At 50.1% G+C, this 25467-nt stretch overlaps 1 protein-coding gene across 2 annotated transcripts in view; it reads left to right on the top strand.

Moving 5' to 3' along the window:
• The window catches only part of adamtsl5 (ADAMTS like 5), a 37540-nt gene that overhangs the window by 482 nt on the left and 11591 nt on the right, over positions 1–25467 (top strand). For both annotated transcript variants that reach the window (XM_060853830.1, XM_060853829.1), the window contains exons 2-10: positions 5429–5501; positions 7419–7537; positions 10026–10086; positions 12250–12361; positions 15398–15525; positions 20169–20292; positions 21366–21449; positions 22569–22732; positions 24859–25051. In XM_060853830.1, the coding sequence (XP_060709813.1) occupies positions 5429–5501; positions 7419–7537; positions 10026–10086; positions 12250–12361; positions 15398–15525; positions 20169–20292; positions 21366–21449; positions 22569–22732; positions 24859–25051 (1058 nt within the window). The remainder of the gene's footprint in view (positions 1–5428; positions 5502–7418; positions 7538–10025; positions 10087–12249; positions 12362–15397; positions 15526–20168; positions 20293–21365; positions 21450–22568; positions 22733–24858; positions 25052–25467) is intronic.

Genomic DNA, 25467 nt, shown 5'->3' with positions numbered 1-25467 from the left:
GTACCTGTATCTATCTGCCAGTGTGCCTGTGTGTCCACCTGGATGTGTGTACCTGTATCCGTCAGTGTATCTGTATCTATCTGTTAGTGTGCCTGTGTGTGTACCTGTATCTATCTGCCAGTGTGTACCTGTATCTAGCTCAGTGTGCCTGTGTGTGTACCTGCATGTGTGTACCTGTATCCATCTGTCAGTGTGTGTACCTGTATCTATCTGTCAGTGTACCTGTGTGTGTACCTGTATCTATTTGCCAGTGTGCCTGTGTGTGTTTCAGTCTGTGCCTGTCTGTGTGTCTGTGTTTCTGTGTCTGTCTGTGTGTCTGTGCCTGTCTGTGTGTCTGTGTCTGTCTGAGTGTCTGTGTTTCTGTGTCTGGTTACCAGTGTATGACTTTGGTTTTTATTTGGAGCAGATTGAGAGAGTCCCAAACAGAGACAGAATGCTGATCACCATTTGTCATGTTTTTCTGTGCTGTCCTCCCGCAGAGTCTGTGAAGAGTCACTTGTGTGTCAGTATCTAGAAAAGACAGGTTGATATTTGAACTCTGAGCTGTTTCAGGAGAGGGAGATTAATGCACATTGTTCAAATCCAGCATATCCACCTCTAACCCTAACCTTTCATTCTATTCACACAGTTCCCGATCTGTGTGTGGGTGTCTGCCACTTTACTCTTGGACCTTGTTCGAGTCTTTTATTCACTTGTGATTTGCAGTTGGTTTTGTTCTTGGTTCTAATCCTGTGTTCAGCTTGCTGAATCTTAATTCACCAGAGTGAGGGGTAACTGCCCCAGTGTGAGGGGTAACTTCCCCATTGAGGGGTAACCTCCCCAGTGTGAGGGTTCCTGCCCCATTGAGGGGTAACTTCCCCAGTGTGAGGGGTAACTTCCCCAATGTGAGGGGGACTTGCCCCATTGAGGGGTAACTTCCCCAGTATGAGGGGTACCTGCCAGAATGTGCTGGGTGTTAGATTGCATAGGGCCCTGTAACAGTGAGAAATTCAATGCTAATATCTCACTAACTCAGTTACACATGTTTAGTAACTTCTTCCTGAACTTTGAATCTCTCACATGATACACTCCAAGTTTAGGTTAATAAAACTCAGAGTTCATTAAGAAACTGTTAAATAAATACAGAGTGAAAACAAATTGCACTAAATTAAAGCCCAAGGAACAGTTGCTGCTGTGTTCCTCTCTCCAGACCCTGGCAATCAGCTTCTGTCAGTGTAAACAGACTGATGCAACAACTATCCTGGGGACAGCTGCAGCCACTCTCTCCTCTGGTAATAGCTGGAGTTCAGGAAAAGCCTCTCGCTTCCCATGTCCTGTGCACTCTCTGTCTCTCACTGTGTTAGCTCAGGTCTCGATGACCTATCTACTACAGTCCCTCGTTCTCGTTGAGGATGTGAAAATGAAGCAATTTGACAAGAACCTGAATTCAATTTACTTCATTTCATGATTTGGAGATGCCGGTTTTGGACTGGGGTGGGCAAAGTTAAAAATCACACAACACCAGGTTATAGTCCAATAGGTTTATTTGGAAGCATGAGCTTTTGGAGCGACGCTCCTTCATCAGGTGGTTGTGGAGTATAAGATTGTAAGACACAGAATTTATAGCAAAAGATGTATCTGAAATTATATATTGAAAAAGACCTGAATTGTTTGTTCAGTCTCTCATCTTTTAGAATGTCCATGTTGGTTTCAGTTCTTTCAAATGTAAATTCCAGAACTTTTTTTTAAAAGTTACATTCTCTTTATTTCAAATTTTATTTGTACTTTATTTCAAATTTTCTTTGATTTAATTGGGCCATATAGTGGGTAATGACATGAATGCTGACCCTCAAAAGGACTTGTAAGATGTCAATACCCTCCCCACCCTCACTCTGGGAGGGGTCAGGGAAAACTGTGGGGAAGGAATAGGTGCAATAGTAAGTCAGAGCTGCCCTTTCCTGGATCATTTCAAACTGGCTCTGTCAGTCCATGCTGTTGGAAGAAGAGCCCACTGTCAGTGAATCACTGCTTCCTAGTGAACCCACAGCTCTGTGCAGCACTCAGGGAGGCTCAGTGGGTAGTGCTTCCCCTCTCGGAGTCAGGGATTTGTGGATTCAGATCCTATTCAGGATACACAAACAATCCTAACCACCTAGCCTTTTTCAAAGATGTTGCTTGGCTAAGACAATTACCCTGCCCGCTTCAAAATACATCGATGGGATCTTTCCATCCAGCTGAGGGCCAATTAATAACTTACCCAAAAGAGAACATCTTTTCTCAGAAACTCCCCTGACTCCCTCAGCACTGACCCTCCGACAGTGCAGCACTCCCTCAGCACTGACCCTCCGACAGTGCAGCACTCCCTCAGCACTGACCCTCCGACAGTGCGGCACTCCCTCAGCACTGACCCTCCGACAGTGCGGCGCTCCCTCAGCACTGACCCTCCGACAGTGCGGCGCTCCCTCAGCACTGACCCTCCGACAGTGCGGCGCTCCCTCAGCACTGACCTTCCGACAGTGCGGCGCTCCCTCAGCACTGACCCTCCGACAGTGCGGCGCTCCCTCAGCACTGACCCTCCGACAGTGCGGCGCTCCCTCAGCACTGACCCTCCGACAGTGCGGCGCTCCCTCAGCACTGACCCTCCGACAGTGCGCCGCTCCCTCAGCACTGACCCTCCGACAGTGCGGCGCTCCCTCAGCACTGACCCTCCGACAGTGCTGCCCTCCCTCAGCACTGACCCTCCGACAGTGCGGCGCTCCCTCAGCACTGACCCTCCGACAGTGCGGCACTCCCTCAGCACTGCTTTGGGCGGGTCCGTTTGGATGATGTACACAGTTTGTAGAGTGGTACTTGAACCCACATCCTGCCAATTGAGAGGTGCTGCCCACTGAGCCAGGCCTGAATACAGTGGGTTTGGATCTGCTCTGGGATTGTAGAAAGCATGTGGGAACACCCCTGACCTGTGCACGTGGTGCCTGTGTCGGGCGTTGGTAACGATCCTGTAGGCTGGTGTGGGGCAGTAATGCAGAGGCTCTGTGTGTAACCCTGAAGGGGCTCTATTGGCTGCCCCCCACCTCTCACTCTGGACAAATAGGCCCACAGCTTTATAACCAGCAGCCAACAAAAACCTAGATTGAGACAGTAAGTTACGGCTGCATTCCTGAAATTTGCAACTTTAACTGAAATGACCTGAAGTGAAATAACTGTAAGTGAAACTTGGCGACTGTAGGAACCATTGGTAAAACTCTAGTTAGGTTCTGGAGGACGTCATTTCTCAGAAAACAAACCAGATATAAAAATTTGATTTGAAACAGTTTCTACCCTACTGTTGTTGTTAGAACACTGAATGGACTCACAAACTTTTAACATTCACCTGTACCTGTGTTTTTGTTTTTGCTGCTACTTATCTATTATTTACTTATCTATGCGACGTAACTCTGTGACCTGTCTGTATTGCTCGCAAGACAAAGGTTTTCACTGTGTCTCGGTACACGTGACAATAAATTCAATTCAATATTTTATTCTCTGAGTTGATATTTTTACATTGCTAAATGCCTACATTTGGTTAATGAAATAAAACAAGTTTAACAATGTGAAGAATATCAATATAGAAGAATATGTGGGAGTGTGGGGGATGGGGTGGTCATTACACGGGTTTGCAGATAACACAAAAATTGACCAAATGGCTGGCAATGAAGGGTCAGGTGTGAGGTTACATGAGGATAGAGACAGACAGCTCAGATGGGCAGGTCAGTGGCAGATGAAGGTTAATCCTGATAAATGTTAAGTATGCACTTTGGAAGAAGTAACAAGAGAGGACTCAATGAATGACAGAAGGAAGCTCAGAGGAACAGAGGGATCTTGGGCTGCTGGTCCACAGACCCCTGAGAGCAGCAGGACAGGTTAATAGGATAAACGGAGATTCATGGAGCAGGGAGGTGATGTTGGAGCTGTGCGAGAGGTTGGTGAGGCCACAGCTGGAGTACCGTGTGCGGCTCTGGTCTCCGCGCTATACAGAGGATGTGATTACACTGGAAGGGGGGGGGGGGGGGGGGAGGGGGGGGGGAGGGTGTTGGAGGAGATTCACCAGGATGCTGCCTGGGCTGGAGCACACTTCCTGCCATCTCATCTCGGCCACGCCCTCGCCACTATGGGTCCTAATTGGACCCAGCCAGCCCAGAGCCCATTAATGCTGCTGGGTAACATATTAGCCCAAACCCGACTCCACAGCCTCCTGCATGAATCTGTGCTGGAGGTAGACACAGCTGGGAACCCGAATTCACCTGCTGGGAACCAGCAGGTTCACCGTGCTACTGCGTGCGACTGGGCCCGCTCCAGTCCGTGCTGCTGGGCTCTCTCACCCCAATGCCATTGCCAATCCAAGCGCTTCACCAAGAGAAAAGTGAAATAAAACAGAAGAAAAAAAACAAGAGGGGAGAAAAACAAAGAAAAGAAATTAAATGAAAAGCAAACAAGGCTGACTCCACCACCATCTTGCTGGAAGGAGTATCCCAATCACTTTCCAGAGAAACCACATTAACCAGGAATGTGTGCACATCCTTTCAGGTGTGAGTGAGTTACCGAGTGACTGTCACAGCCATCGTGGCCTGGCATGAATCTCAACTCCCGTGTTGGCCATTCACAAGGCAGGGATTGGTTAACCATTAACCACTGTCTGAGTACCAGGTTACACACAGTCAATTCATCAAACACCACACTGTCACAGAATTTGTAGGTTAAATGTTGCAGGTTAAACAGCACAGAGACCCGGGGGGACTCTCATAGTAGAGGGAGCTTTACTCTGTATCTAGCCCTGTGCTGTTCCTGTCCTGGGAGTGTTTGATGGGGACAGTGTAGAGGGAGCTTTACTCTGTATCTAACCCCGTGCTGTCCCTGTCCTGGGAGTGTTTGATGGGGACAGTGTAGAGGGAGCTTTACTCTGTATCTAACCCTGTGCTGTCCCTGTCCTGGGAGTGTTTGATGGGGACAGTGTAGAGAGAGTTTTACTCTGTATCTAACCCCGTGCTGTCCCTGTCCTGGGAGTGTTTGATGGGGGACAGTGTAGAGGGAGCTTTACTCTGTGCCCTACCCTGTGCTGTCCCTGACCTGGTAGTGTTTGATGGGGGCACAGTGTAGAGGGAGCTTTACTTTCAGTTTTAAAGAGGATAGGAGGCTATGGAATGAGATGATCTGGAGGAGTACAGTTGACTGAACTGACAGTGAACCTGGAATATGTTATTAATTCAGAGTCTATATGAATTAAATGCACTCTGTATATTTTTAAACAGATTGGCCTATTCCATGGAAATCCATACTGTCCCTCATAGTTACACAGAGATACAGAGAGAGAAGAGGGAGGGAGAGGGAGGAATTGGAAGGAGCTGGAGGTTTGAGGGGAGGCTGTGAAGATGAGGGACTGACCGTCATGTTGTATTACTGTTTGTTCCAGGGCCCAGCCCAGATTTCTGTTTGTGAACGTCACCGTGTTCGGAATCATCGTACATTCCCAGTTACTAGCTGTGGTGAGTCAAATCCTCGCTTTACCTGCAATTGGAACTCTGTTGGGATTGGTTCATAAATTGAACCCCTCTCCCCCATCCCCACCTTGAAGTATCTCGAGGTGACACAGTTCTGGTCTCAGTCAGGTCATTACAAGTGGGCTGCTGAACTGTGGAAGGCATCCTACCCCCACACTGCACTCTCACATGCACTATGCACATTCTGGCATCAGATGGGGGCTGGGTCTCACCTGGCTGTGATGCCTCACACAGTTAAATAGCCTGGCGGTGATAAAGGGAGCAGCAGCATTCTGACGTTAACTTCAGTGGAGAGCAGGTGACACGGAGTAACTCCATCCTGAACTAGGTCTAGCCTCTGATTTTCCAATCTTTATAAAGCACTGCGATTGGTGAAGGAGTGTAGGGAGGATCAGGGGATGGGCTGGTCACAGACAACAATATCCTATCAACAAGCAAGACCCCATGTCTAATCCCCAGAGAGTCGAGTTCACCTCTCTTAGCTGAGGCGGGAATGGCGGCTATTTAACTGGGTGAGGCAGGGAGATTTAGCAGGTGAATATTACATTAAATGGTGAAATTGTCAGAAATCCCAGTCCAAACCCACACTTTCTGTGTCGGTCAATGTGCCAAATTAATGGCCTCTCCTCTGGTCTAACCATGGTGCATGGCAGGCTATTAGACAACAGTAGGCATCACAGCCAAACCGTCGCCCAGACCTGACTGCATTACCTTCCAGTGCCACTCATCCCTCCCACCCTCTGGTCCTCCACACACATGCCCCCATCCAACCCTCACCCACCACTGGGTCGGTAATGAGTGGGTTTGTAAAGACTGAGGGATCAGACCCAGTGGCTGACTCAGGATTGGGTCACTCCAGGTACCTCTATGATGGGCTGAATGGTCTCTACCTGTGCAGTAATCATTCTCTCACTGAATGGGTGCTATCACCATCTCACCCTGCATTCCCCGGTAACCACCTCTCCACAGTCAGTGACTGCTGCTTTTTTAGGATCTAAAGAAGGATATTTGGCTACAGGGTGAATCACAGCCAGATGTTCCGACAGCTGTGAACTCTCCACCTAGACACACTGATCAGCCACAGATCATACACTGGGAAAGGCCATTCAGCCCATAATACCTTTTCAGGACCCTACTGTGGTTTGTCCCCATATGACCTCCTGACTCCACCCACTCCCTTCCCAGGATCTCCTGGAGCTGTGGGTGAACTAGCAGCTCGCACCGCTGTCATCTCATTTCATTTCTGTTTTCCTCTCTCTCTCTCTCTCTTTCTCTCTCTCTCCCTCTCTCTCTTTCCCTCCCTTCCTCTTTCTCTCTCTGTCTCTCTCTCTCCTTCCCTCCCTCTCTCGCTCCCTCTCTCTCTGTCTCTCTCTCCCTCCCTCTCTCTCTCTATCTCCCCCCCCCTCTCTCTCTGTCTCTCTCTCTGTCTCTCTCTCCCTCCCTCTCTCCTTCTCTCTCTCTCCCTCTCTCTCTTTCCCTCCCTTCCTTTCTCTCTCCCTCTCTCTCTGTCTCTCTCTCTCTCTCCCTCCCTCTCTCTCTCGCTCCCCCCCCCTCTCTCTCTCTCTCTCTCTCTCCCCCTCTGTCTCTCTCTCTCTCTCCCTCACTCCCTCTCTCGCTCCACCCCCTCTCTCTCTCTCTCTCTCTCTCTCCCTCTCTTCCTCCCTTTCTCTCTGTCTCTCTCTCTCTCTCTCCCTCCCTTCCTCTCTCTCCCTCACTCTCTGTCTCCCTCCCTCTCTCTCTCCCTCTCTCTCTCCCTCTCTCTCTCTCTCTCTCCCCCCTCTCCCTCTCTCTCTCCCTTTCTCTCTGTCTCTCCCTCCCCCTCCCTTCCTCTCTCTCCCCCTGTCTCTCTGTCTTTCTCTCTCTCCCTCTCTCTCTCTCTGTCTCTCTCGCTCTCTCTAACAGGATCACCGTCGAATGGAGCTCTCTTCTGGCAGTGAGTGGAATCTGTGGCAGAGCTGGTCTCCGTGCTCCAGTACATGTGGAGGGGGTGTTGCCACCAGGGTCCGGAGATGTTTGATCAGGTACCTGCATCAGGCCCTCCATAACCCCTGAACCCTCATCTCCTCCATAACCCCTGACTCCCACCCCATTCACAATCCTTGACCCCACCTCCTCCATAAGCCTTGACCCCTCTTCATTCATAATCCCTGAGCCCCCTACCCCCTCCATAACACCTAACTCCACCGCCTTCAAAACCCTGGATTCAATCCCCTCCATAACCCTTGACCTCACCCCCTTCACATGCCTGACGCCCACTCCATTCATAACCCCATAACCCCCACACACTCCATAACCCCTCACCCCAGCCTGTCAATAACCCTAACCTCATCAACTTCATAACCCCTAACCCCTAACTTCTCAATAACCTCTGGCCCCACCCCTTTCACGACCCCTGACCCCCACAACTCTGATGACTTCCACTCTGAAGATTCTGCTTTTATAAATTTCAGCATTGGAGGATCGTCTGTGTATAACGCACAGACTTTATCATTCACAGTGTACATAACACACGGGGTACATAACACACAGGGTACATAGCACACAGTGTACATAACACAGGGGGTATATAATGCACAGGTATATATCACACAGTGTACATAGCACACGGGTATATAACACACAGGGTACATAACACACAGGTATATATCACACAGTGTACATAACACACGGGGTACATAACACACGGGTATAACACATGGGGTATATAACACACAGTGTACATAGCACACGGGTATAACACACGGGGTATATAACACCAGGTATATAACATACAGGTATATAACACCGGGTATAACACACGGGTCTATAACACACGGGGTATATAACACACGGGGTATATAACAACAGGTATAACACACTGGTATAACACACGAAGTTTATAACACACAGGGTATATAACACACGGGTATGTAACACCGGAAATGACACATGGGTATATAACACATGGGGTATATAACACATAGGGGATATAATACACGAGGTATTTAACACACAGTGTATATAATACATGGGATATAACACAGGTATACCACATTGTCTATATAACCCTCAATGTATATCACACAAAGTATATAACAGTATTGTGGGTCTACCTACTGCACAGGGACTGCAGTGGTTCAAGACGACAGCTCACCACCACCTTCTCAAGGTCAATAAATGCTGACCCAGCCAGCAACACCCACATCCTGTGAACAAATGGAAAAATAAATCTTCCTTTTGAAAGAATCTCTGAATTTTGCCACAACCACTTCCTGTGGGAATGAGATCCACATTCTCATCACTCTCTCATTAGGGAACTTGTTCCTTATTTGCCTGTTTTGGTTGTTTCCAATTCTCTTGTATTTTTGACCCTCTTTTGGACTTTCCCACAAGTGGAAACATAGCTCATCACATTCTCCCTGGCCAACCCACTCATCATTTTACTGAACTCTTATCAGATGACCTTTCCATTTCAACTTTTCTGGAATATTGCTGACCTGCTTAATTGTTGCCTCTCCATTCTGGATTATCCTTAATTGCACTTTCCACTGTGTTTAAAAACGAAGGAGAACTCGAAACAGTGCTCAGTTCTGAGAGAAATTGGAAATACTGGAGAAACTCAGTAGGTTAGATACCAACTGTGGAGAGAGAAACAGAGTTAATATTTCAACTCTGGCATGATTCAGAACAGACATGGTGACCTGACAGGGTTCTATCCAAGGTTACTGATTTTGAACTCTTTATATCGAGGAATATTGAATCCCAGCGCTGGGTTAGTGTTTGTCATTGATTCGGTGACCTTCTGCTCTCTGCTCCCCACCTCTCTGCTCCTGTCTCTATAACTGTCCGTCACTTCCTAGTCACCGGTGATGCTCAGTCTGAGGGCAGGGAAGAGACCGCCATTCCATTTCAGGGAAAGCTGCAGGAAGCAAGTTCTCGAAGATTGCAGATTCCCCACATTGGCTCGTCACATCCTCAGGGAGCTTGCCTGGACCCTATCTCTAGCAGCTCAGTGAGGAATCATGCCCATCACACGTTACCCCCCAACCAATCGATGGGATCAAACGCAAAATCTCCACTGTGTATCAGAGAATGGGTGTGCACATGTCTATCTGTGTGCATGTATCCATGTGTGTGTGCCCGGGTGTTTGCTTGTATTTGTGTGTGCCTGGGTGTGGGGTTTGATTGTGCATATGTGCCTGTGCATTTCTCTGTGTGTGTGTGTGTGTGTGTGTGCTTGTGTCTGCACATGACTGTGTGTGTGTGTTTGTGTAAGAGTGTATTTGTATGACTGTGTGTATGCATGTGTGAGAATCTTTGTGTGTGTATGTGTGTCTGTATGTATTTGCCTATGAGCATATATTTGTGTTTGTGTGTGTATATGTGTATATGAGTCAGTATGTGTGTATGTGTGTGAGTGAATGTGTGTATCTGTTCTGTGTGTTTGTGTGTCTGTTCATGTGTGTTTGTGAGTGTGTGTGTGTGTGAGAGAGAGAGAGAGACTGAATGTTCTCTGTTTTTCATTCACAGACATCCCTTTGGAAAGCCCTGTCCAGGGGACCAGAGACAGTACAAGGTGTGTGCTACTGAGGTAAGATCATCCAAAAACATTTTGGAAGGTTCTTACCAGCGACTTCCCCCAATTCAGTCCACAGAGTCCTTTTTTCTCATGATGAACATATTACTGAACTTTCCTGTGTGTAAGTGTATGGCACTGCGGGGTTCCATTACAAGAGGCGACTGGACACAGGGTCCAGAGAATGAGTTCAAAACTCATCATGTCACGTTGAGTATTTGAATTCTGTTGAAGACTTTAAAATCTGAAAACAGTCTTGACACAAGTTGTTGGAATCCAGTGGGTTCACACGTTGACTGATCTAACCTGCACATGTCCAGGCCCAAACTAACTTGACCTGCCCCTAAAGTTGCCACTTGTTTGTGTGAAAATGTAACCATCTTCTCCAGGGCAACTGCGCATGGAAAACAGACACCGATACCAAATGGACAATAGATAAGTGAGATTCCCCCAACAGGGCACAGTCCTCACATGAGTGTAAGGCTGTAGATTGATGTGTGGCCTTCAAACTTTGGCTGATCCTGACTGACTCACCTCCAGCATGCTCGAAGGGGTGTGCTAAAACAATACAGAATAACTTCAACAGTGATACCAGGCCTGTGGCAAGGGTAATACTGAGTCTACATGTGGTGTAATTCTGGATCTTGGACCTGTTCTGGGGTATCTCTGAGTCTTTCCTTGAAAATATTAGGCCTCAACTCTGGTGTAAGATTGGGCCTGTTCCTATGTTAATTTTGGATCTGATATTGGTGTAATACTGACCCCATTCCTTGGGTAATATTGGACTTGTTCCTTTGGTAATATTGGACCTGTTGCTGGGGTAATATCAGGCCTCTTTCTGGGGTAATATCAGGCCTGTTGCTGAGGTAATATTGAAACTGTTGCTGAGGTAATATTGAGACTGTTGCTAGGGTAATATTGAGATTGTTGATGGAAAATATCAGGCCTACTGCTGGGGTAATATCGGACCTGTTGCTGAAATAATATCAGGCCAGTGGCTGGGGTAATATCAGGCCTATTGCTGGGGTAATATCGGACCTGTTGCTGAGATAATATCGGGTCTGTCGCTGGGGTAATATCAGGCCTATTGCTGGGGTAATATCGGGCCTGTGACTGGGGTAATATTAGGCCTATTGCTGGGGTAATATCAGGCCTGTCACTGAGGTAATATCAGGCCTGTCGCTGAGGTAGTATCCAGCCTGTTGCTGGGGTAATATTAGGCCTGTCGCTGGTGTGATATCGGACCTGTTGCTGGGGTAATATTAGGCCTGTTGCTGGGGTAATATCAGGCCTGTTGCTGGGGTAATATCAGGCTGTTGCTGGGGTGATATCGAACTTGTTGCTGGGGTAATATCAGACCTGTTGCCGGGGTAGCATCAAGCCTGTTGCTGGGGTAATATCAGGCCTGTTGCTGGGGTGATATTGGACCTGTTGCTGGGGTAGCATCGGCCTGTTGCTGGGGTAATATCAGGCCTGTTGCTGGGGTAATATCAGTCCTGTTGCCAGGGTAGCATCAGGCCTGTTGCTGGGGTAATATCAGGCCTGTTGCTGGGGTAATATCAGGCCTGTTGCCAGGGTAGCATCAGGCCTGTTGCTGGGGTAATATCAGGCCTGTTGCCAGGGTAGTATCAGGCCTGTTGCTGGGGTAATATCAGGCCTGTTGCTGTGGTAATATCAGGCCTGTTGCCAGGGTACCATCAGGCCTGTTGCTGGGGTAATATCAGGCCTGTTGCTGGGGTGATATCGGATCTGTTGCTGGGGTAATATCAGGCCTGTTGCTGGGGTAATTTCAGGCCTGTTGCTGGGGTAATATCATGCCTGTTGTTGAGGTAATATCAGGCCTGTTGCTGGGGTAATATCAGGCCTGTTGCTGGGATGATATTGGACCTGTTGCCGGGGTAGCAGCAGGCCTGTTGCTGAGGTAATATCAGGCCTGTTGCTGGGGTAATATCAGGCCTGTTGCCAGGGTAATATCAGGCCTGTTGCTGGGGTAGCAGCAGGCCTGTTGCTGGGGTAATATCAGGCCTGTTGCTGGGGTAATATCAGGCCTGTTGCCAGGGTAATATCAGGCCTGTTGCTGGGGTAATATCAGGCCTGTTGCCGGGGTAATATCAGGCCTGTTGTTGGAGTAATATCAGGCCTGTTACTGGGGTTCTGAAGCTGTCTCTGTCTCCTCAGGACTGCCCCCTGGGTACCAAGGATTTCCGACAGCTTCAATGTGCAGCCTACAATGGCCACCAGATCCCCCAGATCCGAGGCGCTGCCTTTGAGTGGGTTCCTTTCTTTGGAGGTGAGAGACTTCCTGTTCTTGCAGCTTTCAGCCCTTTCCCAAAGACCATCCCCAGGGAATGATTGTCAGGGAATCAGCTTCCTTTCCACCCTGCCCCAGGGTGTATACAGGTGTAAGGTGTGTGACCATTGAAGGCCTTATTCCAGATAATAAACTCAGCATCATATCAGATAGTTTATGTAATACCATTAAACTATCCAGTGTGTGCTGGGGATATTTAATATATCTGTCATTTCAACATCATGATATTAGATTTAGCACAGGAAGTTAAACAGAAAGAAAGAATCGCATTTACATAGCATTTTTCACGACCCCTGGAAGTCTGAGAGCATTTCACAGCCTGTGAGTTGCCTTAAATGTGGTGATTAATGAGTATATGATTATCTACCAGAGGTTCCGTGTCACTGGTCGGGGCTTCTGTGGCTGATGGGGCCTGATCCCAGAGCCTCATCTCCAGTCGTGGGTTTTGGGAAGTGTCTCTGGGAGTTGGGATTGGCTTGTGACCTCGAGATTTAAAAACGTAGTCACGGTGGGAATGTAGGAAACGCAGCAGCCAATGCGTACACAGCAGGATCCCACAAACGGCAGTGTGATCATCTGTTTTTGTGACATTGGTTGTGGGATAACGATTGGACAGGACACAGCCACTGGTTTTCATTGACATATCGCCATGGGATTCTTCCCCAGGCAGCTCGGAGGGCACCTACTTATCATCTCAATGTGAAGGCAGTTTCTCTGGCTGCAGGCTGAGGCAGCAAGGGCCCGGGTTTTGTCTCAGGTTTCTGCGGTCTGGCTGTAATTGATGGGTGCTCCATGGGATTACAGAGCCTGATCTTTACTGTGAGATGCTTGTGTGTTCCAATCCCAGCACTGTATCGAGCTGGCATACCCAGGGGATGCTGCGTTCTCAGTGAAGCTCTTTGAACAAGATAGTAAACTGAGACCTCACCTCCTCTCTTAGGTCAATGTGAAAGGTCCCATAGCTGTTATAACTCCCTTCTTTGACCACCATCACTCACAGTAGATTTACTAATGCATCGGTTCAGTTAATGTTTGTGGGGTCCAGCTGTACAGGAACAGAGACTGCGATTGAAATAATGCAGTTACACAGTGATCTCACTAACCCACACTCAGAGACTTGCATTCAGGACTTGCCCAGTATTCAGAAACCTATGGGTTGTACTGGAACCAGTGAAGAGGGTGGGGGTGTGGGAGGAGGGTGGTGGAGGTGGAGATGGAGCTGGGAACACTGAGTCCTTCATCCCTGCCCACATTGGAAAGGAAAGAGAGTCCCATGGTTCCACTGTGGCACAGTATGATCCCAGAATGGAACGGGAGCAGAGAGAAAGCAGCAGGAGATTACATTGTCTGTCTGTCTGTACGTGATTGTTTCTGTGTCTCTTATTTATTGCCCATTTCTGTTTTTGTCTCCATTCTTACTACAACAGTATTTTTTTAATATATTTTCTTTCTCTATGTTCTCCTTTTTATGTCTCCAATTCTTATTGCAATGACTATCATTCTATTTCTCATCTTCCTCTCTCTCTCTGAGATTGACTCTCTGGCTCATTTTCTCCTTTCATGGAATCATAGAATCCCTACAGTAGGGAAACAGGCCATTCAGCCCAACAGGTCCATACTGATCCTCCAAAGAGCACCCCATGCAGATTCATCCCCCTCCCCATTCCCTGCAACCCTGCATTTCCCACGGCCAATCCGCCATAACCTGCACGCCTTTGGACTGTGGGAGGAAACCGGAGCACCCGGAGGAAACCCACGCAGACACAGGGAGAACGTGCAAACTCCACACAGAGAGTCACCTGAGGCTGGAATCGAACCCAGGTCTCAGTGCTAACCACTGAGCCACCTGAACAATCCTTTACCTGGGGGGTCTTCACAGGATATGATGTGATGCACCAAAGTTCAAACAACACTTTGAAAAGTACGAAAGAGGGAGGAAAATAAGATTTCTGAAAGGAGAAGAAAATGTCAGTAGAATTTGTCATTAAATAAATTTGTGACTGACTCCCCCCCCCCCACCTCACCCCACCCCTGGTTTGGGTCCATAACTGACTCCCCCCCCTCCCCCATCTGTGTCCATGAATGACCACCTATCCCCCACCCATCCCCCACCCCCATCTGTGTCCATGAATGACACCCCATCCCCCTCCCCCTCTCCCTCCCCTTCCCCCCTGGTGTGTGTCCGTGACTGACCCCCTCCCCTCCCCCTCCCCCGGTGTGTGTCCGTGACTGACCCCCTCCCCTCCCCCTCCCCCGGTGTGTGTCCATGACTGACCCCGACCCTCCCCCTCCCCTCCCCCCCCGTTGTGTGTCCGTGACTGACCCCCTCTCCCTCCCCCTCCCCTGGTGTGTGTCTGTGACTGACCCCGTCCCCTCCCCCTCCCCCTGGTGTGTGTCCGTGACTGTCCCCCTCCCCTCCCCCTCTCCCCGGTGTGTGTCTGTGACTGACCCCGTCCCCTCCCCCTCCCCCCGTGTGTGTCCGTGACTGACCCCATCCCCTCCCCCTCCCCCTCGGTGTGTGTCCGTGACTGACCTTCCCCCTCCCCCTCCCCCCCGGTGTGTGTCCGTGACTGACCTTCCCCCTCCCCCTCCCCCCGTGTGTGTCCGTGACTGACCCCGTCCCCATCCCCTCCCCCTCTCCCCCCGGTGTGTGTCCGTGACTGACCTTCCCCCTCCCCCTCCCCCGGTGTGTGTCCGTGACTGACCTTCCCCCTCCCCCGGTGTGTGTCCGTGACTGACCCCGTCCCCTCCCCCTCCCCCGGTGTGTGTCCGTGACTGACCCCGTCCCCATCCCCTCCCCCTCCCCCCCGGTGTGTGTCCGTGACTGACCTTCCCCCTCCCCCGGTGTGTGTCCATGACTGACCTTCCCCCTCCCCCTCCCCCGGTGTGTGTCCGTGACTGACCTTCCCCCTCCCCCTCCCCCGGTGTGTGTCCGTGACTGACCCCCTCCCCTCCCCCTCCCTCGGTGTGTGTCCGTGACTGACCTTCCCCCTTCTGGTTTGGTTTCTGTTGCAGCCCCCAGTCCCTGTGAACTCAGCTGTTTAGCCAAAGGCCGGATGTTTTATTACAACTTCGGGCGGGTGCTGGACGGGACAAAGTGTGGAGCTGGTTCCCACGGCATCTGCATCAACGGGCAGTGCCTGGTAAGTGACGGAGGGTGGTGAACGGGGTGGGGTGAGGGGGGAGGTCACCCCTGCATGGTGCTGGAGGCTGACATTACCCAGTGAGTGACTCCAGCTGGACCCTCAGGGTGCCACACTGCCCGCCCCGAGACAGTGAGGACTGCAGATGCTGGAGATCAGAGTTGAGAGTGTGTTGCTGGAAAAGCGCAGCAGGTCAGGCAGCATCCGAGGAGCAGGAGAATCGGCGTTTCAGACATGATTCCTGATGAAGGGCTGGAACATTGATTCTCCTGCTCCTCGGAGGCTGCCTGACCTGCCGCGCTTTTACAGCATCACACTCTCCACACTGCTAGCCCTCCAAGACTTGAGGTGGTGGCATTGACACCCACTCCAGCGTCCGTGTTGCACAGTCCAAGGTGCTGTTTTCGATGAGGTTGGGCACAGAAAGAGCCCAGTGAGTTGCTAAACCACAACCATGGTTCACATCTCAGGTGGGTGTTCAAGATAACACGTCACTCCTTCAAATCAGGGTCCCCATTTATTTTTATAACTGACTCAAAATCCGCGAAACAGATGCTTCGGTCATTTCCTCATCCCTGTTTGTGGGAGCTTGCTGTGCCCAAATTGGTTTCCTAATTTCCTCCCTTCCAACAGTGACCTCACATCAGGGAATCAGCTCATTGGTTGCAAAGTGCCTTTGGGATGCTGTGAAAAGAGGAAGTTCTTTTTAAAAGTTCTAACCTGGGCCCTGTTCCACGTCTTTAATCGCTGTGCTATTTTTAACAAACGAACAAGATACTCCAGAGAAAATATTTCCACAGAGGAACAGTTTGTACAAAAGGGGAGGGCACAAGGTGATGGGGGTGGGGGGGCTCAGACTGCCCATGAAAAAGCTGCCTGTGAGTCCAGGCCTGACCCACTCCGTCAGCCATGAAATGACCCACGTCAGAAGGCAAGAGAGTCTGTCCTCAGGTCCCACCTCCCAGGGACAGCTGGATTGTGTTTGTCCGCAACGTCCACCAGGAGTGAGCCTCCAGCTAATGCCTTTGCACAATGTGAAGCCAGTATTTGTTATCCATCCCTCACTGCTCTTGAAAGAGGTTTGCAGTTGGAGAATCACATTTCCGACGGACCGGGTATAGACAACAGCTAGGCGAAAGTGAGGACTGCAAGATGCTGGAGATCAGAGTCGAGAGTGTGGTGCTGGAAAAGCACAGCGGGTCTGGCAGCAGGAGAACTGATGTTTTGGGCAAAAACTCTTCATCAGTTATAGACAACAGGTATCCTTTCGAAGGGGCATTCGTGGTTTGACTGACACTCGTTTCATTGTTATATAAACTCACCATAGATGCTGCAAGGGTGGGATTCGAACCCTTGTTGCTCCAGCGGATTAGCTCCCTGAGCATCTAGTTCAGTGATGTTACCACTGAGCAATCAGTTCCCCATGTGGGCCATCATCAAATACAAGGTGAAAGAGCAGAGTGTAACTGGCCTTGATAGTAACCCTCACTCCCATCAGCTGCCTAGGCCCTAAACTCTGGAGTTCCCTCCCTTTGCCCCTCTGTGCCCCCTTGGAACCCCCCCACAAAACCTTCGTTCTTGGCCTACACTATTGGTCACCTGTGCTCTTATGTCCACATGTTGTGTATAAATATACATTTCTTATTCATTCACAGGATGAGGGTGTCACTGGCTAGGCCTGTATTTATTGCCCATCCCTAATTGCTCAGAGGGCAGTTTCGAGTCACCCACATTGCTGTGGGTCTGGAGTCACATGTAGGCCAGGTAAGGTTAGGCAGTTTCCTTCCCTAAAGGACGTTAGTGAACCAGATGGGGTTTTTTCTGACAATCAGCAAGAATCTTTAATTCCAGGTTTTTTTATTGAATTCAAATTCCACCATCACCTGTGGCTGGATTTGAACCCAGCTCCCCAGAACATTAGCTGAGTCCCTGGATCAACACTCCAGCAATAACACCACCAAGCCATTGCCACCCTTTGCATCGATAAAAACAATGACTGCAGATGCTGGAAACCAGATTCTGGGTCAGTGCTGCTGGAAGAGCACAGCAGTTCAGGCAGCATCCAATGAGCAGCAAAATCGATGTTTCGGGCAAAAGCTCTCTTCCCCACCCCCACCCTCCTCTAGCTTATCTCTCCACGCTTCAGTCTCTCTGCCTTTATTCCTGATGAAGGGCTTTTGCCCGAAACGTCGATTTCGCTGCTCGTTGGATGCTGCCTGAACTGCTGTGCTCTTCCAGCACCACTGATCCAGACACCCCTTGCATAGCTATATTGAAGGTTAAATTTTACTGGGTAAGACTTCTGTGAAGTGCTTTGGGATGTTTAAGATGCTATATAAATGCAGTTCCACAAGTGGAGCATTTTATCAAACAGGGAGGTCTCCAAGGTATCAGCTCCATTCTCCTGGGATTTGATTCTCTGATGCTCCTGGTGACCCCCCGCCCCCTCCGCCCCCCCCCGTCACTGAGTGAACTATCAGTTGGATTCTGGGAAACCCCTCTCTGATCCCTCTTCACTTTACACCACCCTCCGCCCACCCTCCATCAAACTCACCCAGCCTCCCACACACCCACCCACCCCCACCTTCCCCACACACCAAAATTCCCTGCCCTCCCCTACCCTCTCCCCAACCCTCTCCCACCCTTCCCCACCCTCCCCAACCCTTCCCCACACACCCACCCTCTGCCCACCCCGCATCAAACTCCCCCTGCTCTCCCCCATACACTCACCCTCTCCCTCTCCCACCCTTCCCCACACACTTACCCTCCACCAAACTCGCCCACCCTTCACCACCCTCCCACACACTCCCACCCACTCCTCCACCCTCTACCGCCCTCCCCCACCCTCCACCAAGATCCCCACCCTCTCACCATCCAGTCTCATCACCCCCCCAGCCCGCTGTCAGTGAGGAGACAGTTCCCTCAGGAAAAGATGGAAAAGGGTGAGGAGAGTTCACTCCCACTGTCCTGATTGGATTGTAGACAGCGTGGGGGTGAAAGGAGACGTGTGGAGCCCAAACCTCCTGAATTGCCACAGCCATTGCATCTACTGTCCTAACAGGAGGCTGTTCAACCCTTAGGGCCCGCTCTGCTCTTCACGGCTAATCAATCCCTCACATCCCTTTTTCCTACTCCTCCTCTCTAACTAGAATCTATCCATCCTCCGGCTCCAATCATTCTCCAACATCGCACCCTGAACTCTTCTCATTTCCTGCTCCTCCCTGACTGAGGAGAAAATGCACATTGCAGATGCTGGAGGTCAGAGTCAAGAGTGTAGTGCTGGAAAAGCACAGCCGGTCAGGCAGCATCTGAGGAAATTTCTGATGGAGAGTTTATGCCCTAAACGTTGACTCTCCTGCTCCTCAGATGCTGCCTGACAGGTGTGCTTTTCTAGCACCACACTTTTTGACTCATCCCTGAGTGTCCTGACGCTAACATCCCTCTCCTTGTTCCCATCGCCCTCCCACCGACCTGGATAAATAGTTTCTCTCGATCTGACCTGTCAGTCCCTTTTAGTATTTTAAATAAAAACGGAAATTGCCGGAGAAACTCAGCAGGTCTGGCAGTGTCTGTGGAGAGAGATTGGAGTTCTGAGGAAGGGTCACTCGACTCAAAACATTAACTCTGATTTCTCTCCACAGATACTGCCAGACCCACTGAGCTTTTCCAGCAATTTCTGTTTCAGATTTCCAGCATCTGCAGAATTTTGCTCCATTAAGGGATTATGGTGCTTTACCAAGCAGCCTGTCTCATCATTGACTCTCTGTTCCTCCCTATAGTTGGACATCGCACTCCCCATAGCAAGGTCTGACTGGAACACATTTACTCCAGATCAGATGTGACCAGATATCACATAAACTCCATCCCATTAGCATCCCTGTTCCTTTCAGATGAAAGGAGAAAGTGAGGTCTGCAGATGAAGAAGGGCTTATGCCCGAAATGTCGAATCTCCTGCTCCTTGGATGCTGCCTGGCCTGCTGCGCTTTTCCAGCAACACATTTTCAGCCCTTTCAGATGAAAGCCGTCATTCCATAAGACTTTTGAATTACTGTTTCAGTTTGTAGATGTTGTGAATATACCTGGTCGGGGATGTTATAACACATTCCGGGAGGTTTCAAAGGAGAGTTGGTCATGGATTTGAAAGGGATGGTATCAGAGGGTGATGGAGATAGGGCTGGAGACTGGAACTAGCTGGTGCAGACCATGGTGGGTAAAATTCTGTACTGTAAAATTCTTTCTCTGGTGTAGGTGGGACTTCCTGGTTCAGAGGTAGGTTCACTGCCGCTGTGTCACAAGAGCTCCCATTTGGATTCTCGGTGGATGCTGGCCTTTAGGTGATGTGGGGATGGATCCAGTTGCCATCCTGTGGTAGGATTTTGAGAATAAAAGGATAATTCCAGTTGGCTAGTCCCATACCCACGCTCCACCCCGCCCCTCCCTATTTGGGGGATATTGCCTGCTCTGTCAATGAACACCTCTGTATTCTGACCCAGTACCCTGGCTGCTGCTCTCGGACTGTGGGACCAGGCAGCAGGGTGTGAGTCATGTCCTCCTGAGCTCTACACCCTCGGTCTCCCTGTTGTGCTGCTGTCTGAACTCCAGGGTGTCTCTGCTGCTCTGTGTAATGACCTTCCCTCCCACAGGCTGTTGGCTGTGGTGCTATCCTGGGGTCCGAGCTGACGGAGGATGTGTGTGGGATTTGTGGTGGTAAGAACAGCACGTGTCAGCGATATCAGAGCGTCTTCATCACACCCCATCTCCCCCCTGGTGAGTGTCAGACATTCCCCTGGTGAACACTTCCTAAAGGAGTGTGTGTGTGTGTGTGTGTGTGTGTGTGTGTGTGTGTGTGTGTGTGTGTGTGTGTGTGTGTAAAATTTTGTGGGTCTCTCTGTCTCTCTTTCTCTCTTTATTCCTGGGGGTATCTCTCGCTCTGTCACGGTGTGTCTCTCTCTCTCCCTACGGGTATCCATTGCTCTCTGTGTTTCTCTTCCTACATCTGCCTCTCTCTCTCTCTCTCTCTCTCCTGAGGCTATCTCTCTCTCTCTCTTTCTCCTCATGGGGTTATCTCTCATTCTCTGTGTCTCTGTCCCTCTCCCTACATCTGCCTCTCTCTCTCTCTCTCCTTGGGGGTATCTCTCACTCGTTGTCTCTCTCTCTTTCTCCCTATGTCTGCCTCTCTCTCTCTCTCTCTCCATCCCCACTCCATCCCGGGGGTGTCTCTCGCTCTCTGTTTCACTCTCTCTCTCTGTCTCTCCCCCTATATCTGTCTCTCTCTCATACTCTCCTTGGGGGTCTCTCTCTCTCTCTCTCTCTCTCTCTCTCGCTGGGAGTGTCTCTCTCTCTCCCCCGGGAGTGTCTTTCTCTCTCTCTCCCTGTGGCTGTCTCTCTCTCTCTCTCTCTCTCTCTCTCGCTGGGAGTGTCTCTCTCTCTCTCCCCCTGGGAGTGTCTCTCTCTCTCCCCCGGGAGTGTCTTTCTCTCTCTCTCCCTGTGGCTGTCTCTCTCTCTCTCTCTCTCTCTCTCCCCCTGGGGGGTTTTTTTTCTCTCTCTCTCTCCTTCTGGGGGTGTCTCTCGCTCTCTTTTTCTCTCTCGCTCTCTTTTTCTCTCTCTCTCTCTCTTTCTCTCTCTCTCTCTCCCTCCCCCACCCCGGGGGTCTCTCTCGCTCTCTCTCTCTCTCTCTCTCTCCCCCTGGGTGTGTGTGTCTCTCTCTCTCTCTCTCTCTCCCTGGGGGGTTTTCTCTCTCTCTCTCTCTCCCTCCGTGGGGGTGTCTGTGAGTGTCGATGTCTCTTTGTAGAATTAGTTGATGAGTTTCTGGCTCTCACGTGGGTCCCTCCTGCCTTCAGGGTCACTGCAGTATAATGAGGTAACCATGATCCCAGCTGGAGCCACCCACATCAAAGTGACCGATAACAGCAGCAATTATCTGGGTGAGCAGTTATCGATTTAATATTTGGAAACTTTAACACACTCTGAACCCCACAACCCAGATCGGACTGACAACCAACATTAGCTGCAACCATCTGATACAAATTCTGAAGGAGAGTCCCACTGGACTGAAAACATTGAACTCTCTCTCTCTCTCTGGACCCTGCTGGATCTGCTGAGTTTCTCCAGCACACTCTGTGTTTATCTCTAACAGGAGGCCAGCAGGTTCTGTGATGGCCATTGCTCACCGCTGCCTCCTCTTGAACGTAGAAGGTGAAGGGGTGATGGGTTGTGTCTGAGGTAGTGGTGTCACCCCCCACCTCTCTGCCCCACCCCGGGAGAGGGGTAAATGAGTCTGTGAGTCAGGGCAGGGTAACCCCCAAATACTGAACAAGGCTCTGGACCCCACAATCCCAACGTCAGGAATGTGAGCTGCAGAGAGTCTGTGACTGACACCAATTCCCAGCATCTGGGGAGGCTCCTGCCCTAAATGGGTCTGAGCAGCTGCCCGGGTTTGGGGGGTACACTCAGTGCCATAGGAGCCCGCATTCTCAGCCAGAGGGTTAGGGTTAGGGTTTGCAATGGGGATTAGGGTTAGGAGTAGGGGTTAGGGTTAGGATTACGGGTTAGGGTTAAGATGAGGGGTTAGGGTTAGGATTTGGGTTAGGGTTAAGATTTGGGTTCGGGTTAGAGTTAGCAATAGGGGTTAGGGTTAGGATTAAGCTTGGGGTTAGAGTTAGGAATGGGGGTTATGGTTCAGATTAGGGTTAGGGTTAGGATTAGCGGTTAGGGTTAGGATTGGAGTTAGGGTTCAGAATAGGGGTTAGGGTTAGGGATAGAAATAAGGGTTAGGGTTAGGATTATGGTTAGGAATAGGGCTTAAGGTTAGTGTTAGGAATAGGTGTTATCGTTAGGGTTAGGGTTACGGTTAGGATTAGGGTTAGGGTTAGAGTTAGGGTTAGGGTTACCCAGAGCCTGTCGCCCTCAGCAGGAGGTGTTAAAGAATCTGAGAGGCATGTCAATGATCAGTGCGGTGCAGCCTCTCACACTGTTTCACACTTACTCAAGATGGCGTGTAGGTTCCTCTGGTCAATCAGTTTCACCTTGTTGAACCCCTGCAGCTTTGCAGAACCGAAACTACAATTCCATCATTAACGGGAACTGGGCCATTAACTGGCCAGGGACGTACTCAGCTGCTGGGACGAAAGTCCAGTACAGGCGCTCTGCGGATCACCGAGAGAGTTTGGAGGCAATCGGACCCACGAAGGAGGATCTGCACCTGATGGTAAAATCACAGCCTGCACTTCCTCATTGCTCGGCGCTGAGTGCAGACCCGCTGCTTTGTCACCAATCTCCTCACATCCAGAACATCAAACCATGGAACTGCTCTTCCCCTCCATCCCCTCCCCAGAGATCCTACACACATGTACCTGCACCCACCCACACAGATATTCATGCCCACATACACACAGAGGCACACACACACACACAGGCGCACACGCACGCACACACATACACACACAGGTACACACACGCATGCACACACACATATACACATACATACACGCGCACACACATACACACAGGCACACACACACACGCACGCACACACACATACACACACACGCACACATACACGCACACACACACGCACGCATACACACATACACATACACACAGGCACAGATGTGCACAGGCACCAAGATGCACACACAGTCACGTACACAGAGACATGGACACACACACATACACACACATATACACACACATACAGACATACACATACACGTGCATATACACAGACACACATGAACACACGTGTACACAGAAACACTGACATACACAATCAAAAGCAACTGAAAACCCATGTTTGCTCTCCTCTAACTCCTGCGATTCTCCTTGTGGAACTTGTCCCTGCAGGTCTGTAACTGGTGTCCCCATCAGCATTGACAATCCAGCTGAGGATCGGGTGAGGCTTTAACCCTGTGGAGGGGGAATGGGACCGCGGGGATCGGGAAGTCGGGGGACAAGCTTCCGGGTATCTGTCTGGAATATTTCCCCTGATGTGGTTTGTGGAGTGATTTACTGTTTGAAGAGGGAACCCTAGTCTCATGTTCTCTGCCCCCTCCCTGGAGGGTGGTCTGTTGTCCATCCAGGTCTACGTTCCAGCCCTCAGTCAGTGTGGGAGGATTGGGCATCACATGAGAAGAGACCATTCAGTCCATTGTGCTTGTACTGGCTCCTCTCCACCACCACTCCTTTCCCTTTGCCGACCAATTGCTTTCTCTTGTTTCAACATGTTTATCAGATTCCCTTTCGAAGTTAACTCTTGAACCTTCCTCTCCCAGTCTTTCAGAGCAGCAAGTCCCAGGTCACAATAACTCACTATCCCCTACCCTACTTCCTCCTCGTTCTTTTCTCAGTCATTTTAAATCGACCCTGTGAGGTTTCCCACTCTCCTGTCAGTGCTGCTCTGTAAGGGTAAAGCAGACACTCCAGGGTAGCACTGAGGGAGTGCAGCTCGGTCTGAGGAACTGATTGTCACATCATACACTGTCTGCCAGTCCCCTCTCACCATCACTGGTTTCTAGAAGAGGTATTCCCCGCAGTAAGTACTGAGGAGAGGTGGTGATGTTGTAGTAATGGCACTGGGCTCATAATCCAGATCCTCAGGTAAATGTCCTGGGGACATCAGTTCAAACCCCACCCACGGCAGATATTAGAATTCTAATTCAATAAGATGGGCTTTTTAAAAAAAAAGAGTTCTATGAATCCATTGTCAATTCTTGTAAAAACCCATCTGATGGGCCAAATGCTGGCAGCTGGGACTAGATTGGGTTGGGATATCTGGTCGGCATGGATGGCTTGGACCGAAGAATCTGCTTCCATGCTATACATCTCTATGACTATGTCCAAAGGAAATCTGATGTCCTTTAGTGGTCTGGCCTACACGTGACTCCAGACCAACCGCAATGTAACTGACTCTGGAGCTGAGGCAATAAATGCTGTCCCATTTCCCATGAACAAAAATAAAGCATTAAACACCACCAGGAGAGGCTACAGTCTTATCAGTCTCTGTGGCCTTTTGCTGTGTGTAGGTTGGGTGCTGCGTTTCTGTAGTGATTGGAATGAGGTTGACCAGGTGGGTCTCAGTGAGTGTGAGATCCCTGGTTGGGGCTGTTACCCTGAGCCAATCAGGGAGCCCTGGCTGACAGATATAAACAGGAGTGTCAGAGGTTCAGTTCACTCTGGGGACTGGCTCTGAGCTAGCTGCCCACAGTCCATACACTGTAAATAACTCCACGGAGTCATTTCAATCTCCAAAAAAATTCAACAGGCAGCAAAATGGGAAATCTTGAAATTGTCAAAATCTTGATTTAAGAGGGAGTTTTATCTTAAACCTTTCCACAGGTTCTATCCATGGAGCAGGACTCTGGGATTGATTATGAATACTGGCTTCCGAACGATCAGTACCGGCTGTACCACGGAGACCGGAATGTTCTGCGAGGGGCCCAACGCGCGGCTGTCCACGCGTCTCGCTCATTCTCGCCAGCTCTGCCAAATGAGCCCACCACCGTCGCCATGACAACCACCCCCCTCCCAGGTGGGTTCCCAAACCAATCGGTGTCTCCAGCACTACTGGGTGGTAATCTCGAGAGCTGCTCCCTATTGGTCAGTCAACAGATTCCCCCCTCCGCCACCATTGGTCCATCCTCCAGGGGCACCACCTTCAAGTGGCCAATTGGAACGGGGACAGGTTTTTGTTGTCCAATCTGATTCGTTTTTGATTGTTTCAGCTAGTTAATCTCGGTTCCCAGCAGCTTTACAGAAATAATTGGGATTGTAAAATAAAGAGCGTCTGGCTGTAACTATGCTACAATTCTGGGAGGTTGGTACCATGGGCTGGTGCTGGCCGTGGATACATTCCCCTGCCCATGGGAGCAAAAGTCAGTTTGAAGGATTAATTAGGGAGCTTCTCCAAATAGATCCCTTCAGCCCATGAAATCCACCATAAAACGG

The sequence above is a fragment of the Hemiscyllium ocellatum genome, chromosome 42 (assembly GCF_020745735.1).
Source record: "Hemiscyllium ocellatum isolate sHemOce1 chromosome 42, sHemOce1.pat.X.cur, whole genome shotgun sequence".
In the NCBI taxonomy this organism is placed as follows: Eukaryota; Metazoa; Chordata; class Chondrichthyes; order Orectolobiformes; family Hemiscylliidae; genus Hemiscyllium; species Hemiscyllium ocellatum.
The sequence above is the reverse complement of the archived record's forward strand: the minus strand, read 5'-3'. Positions and strand labels throughout refer to the sequence as shown.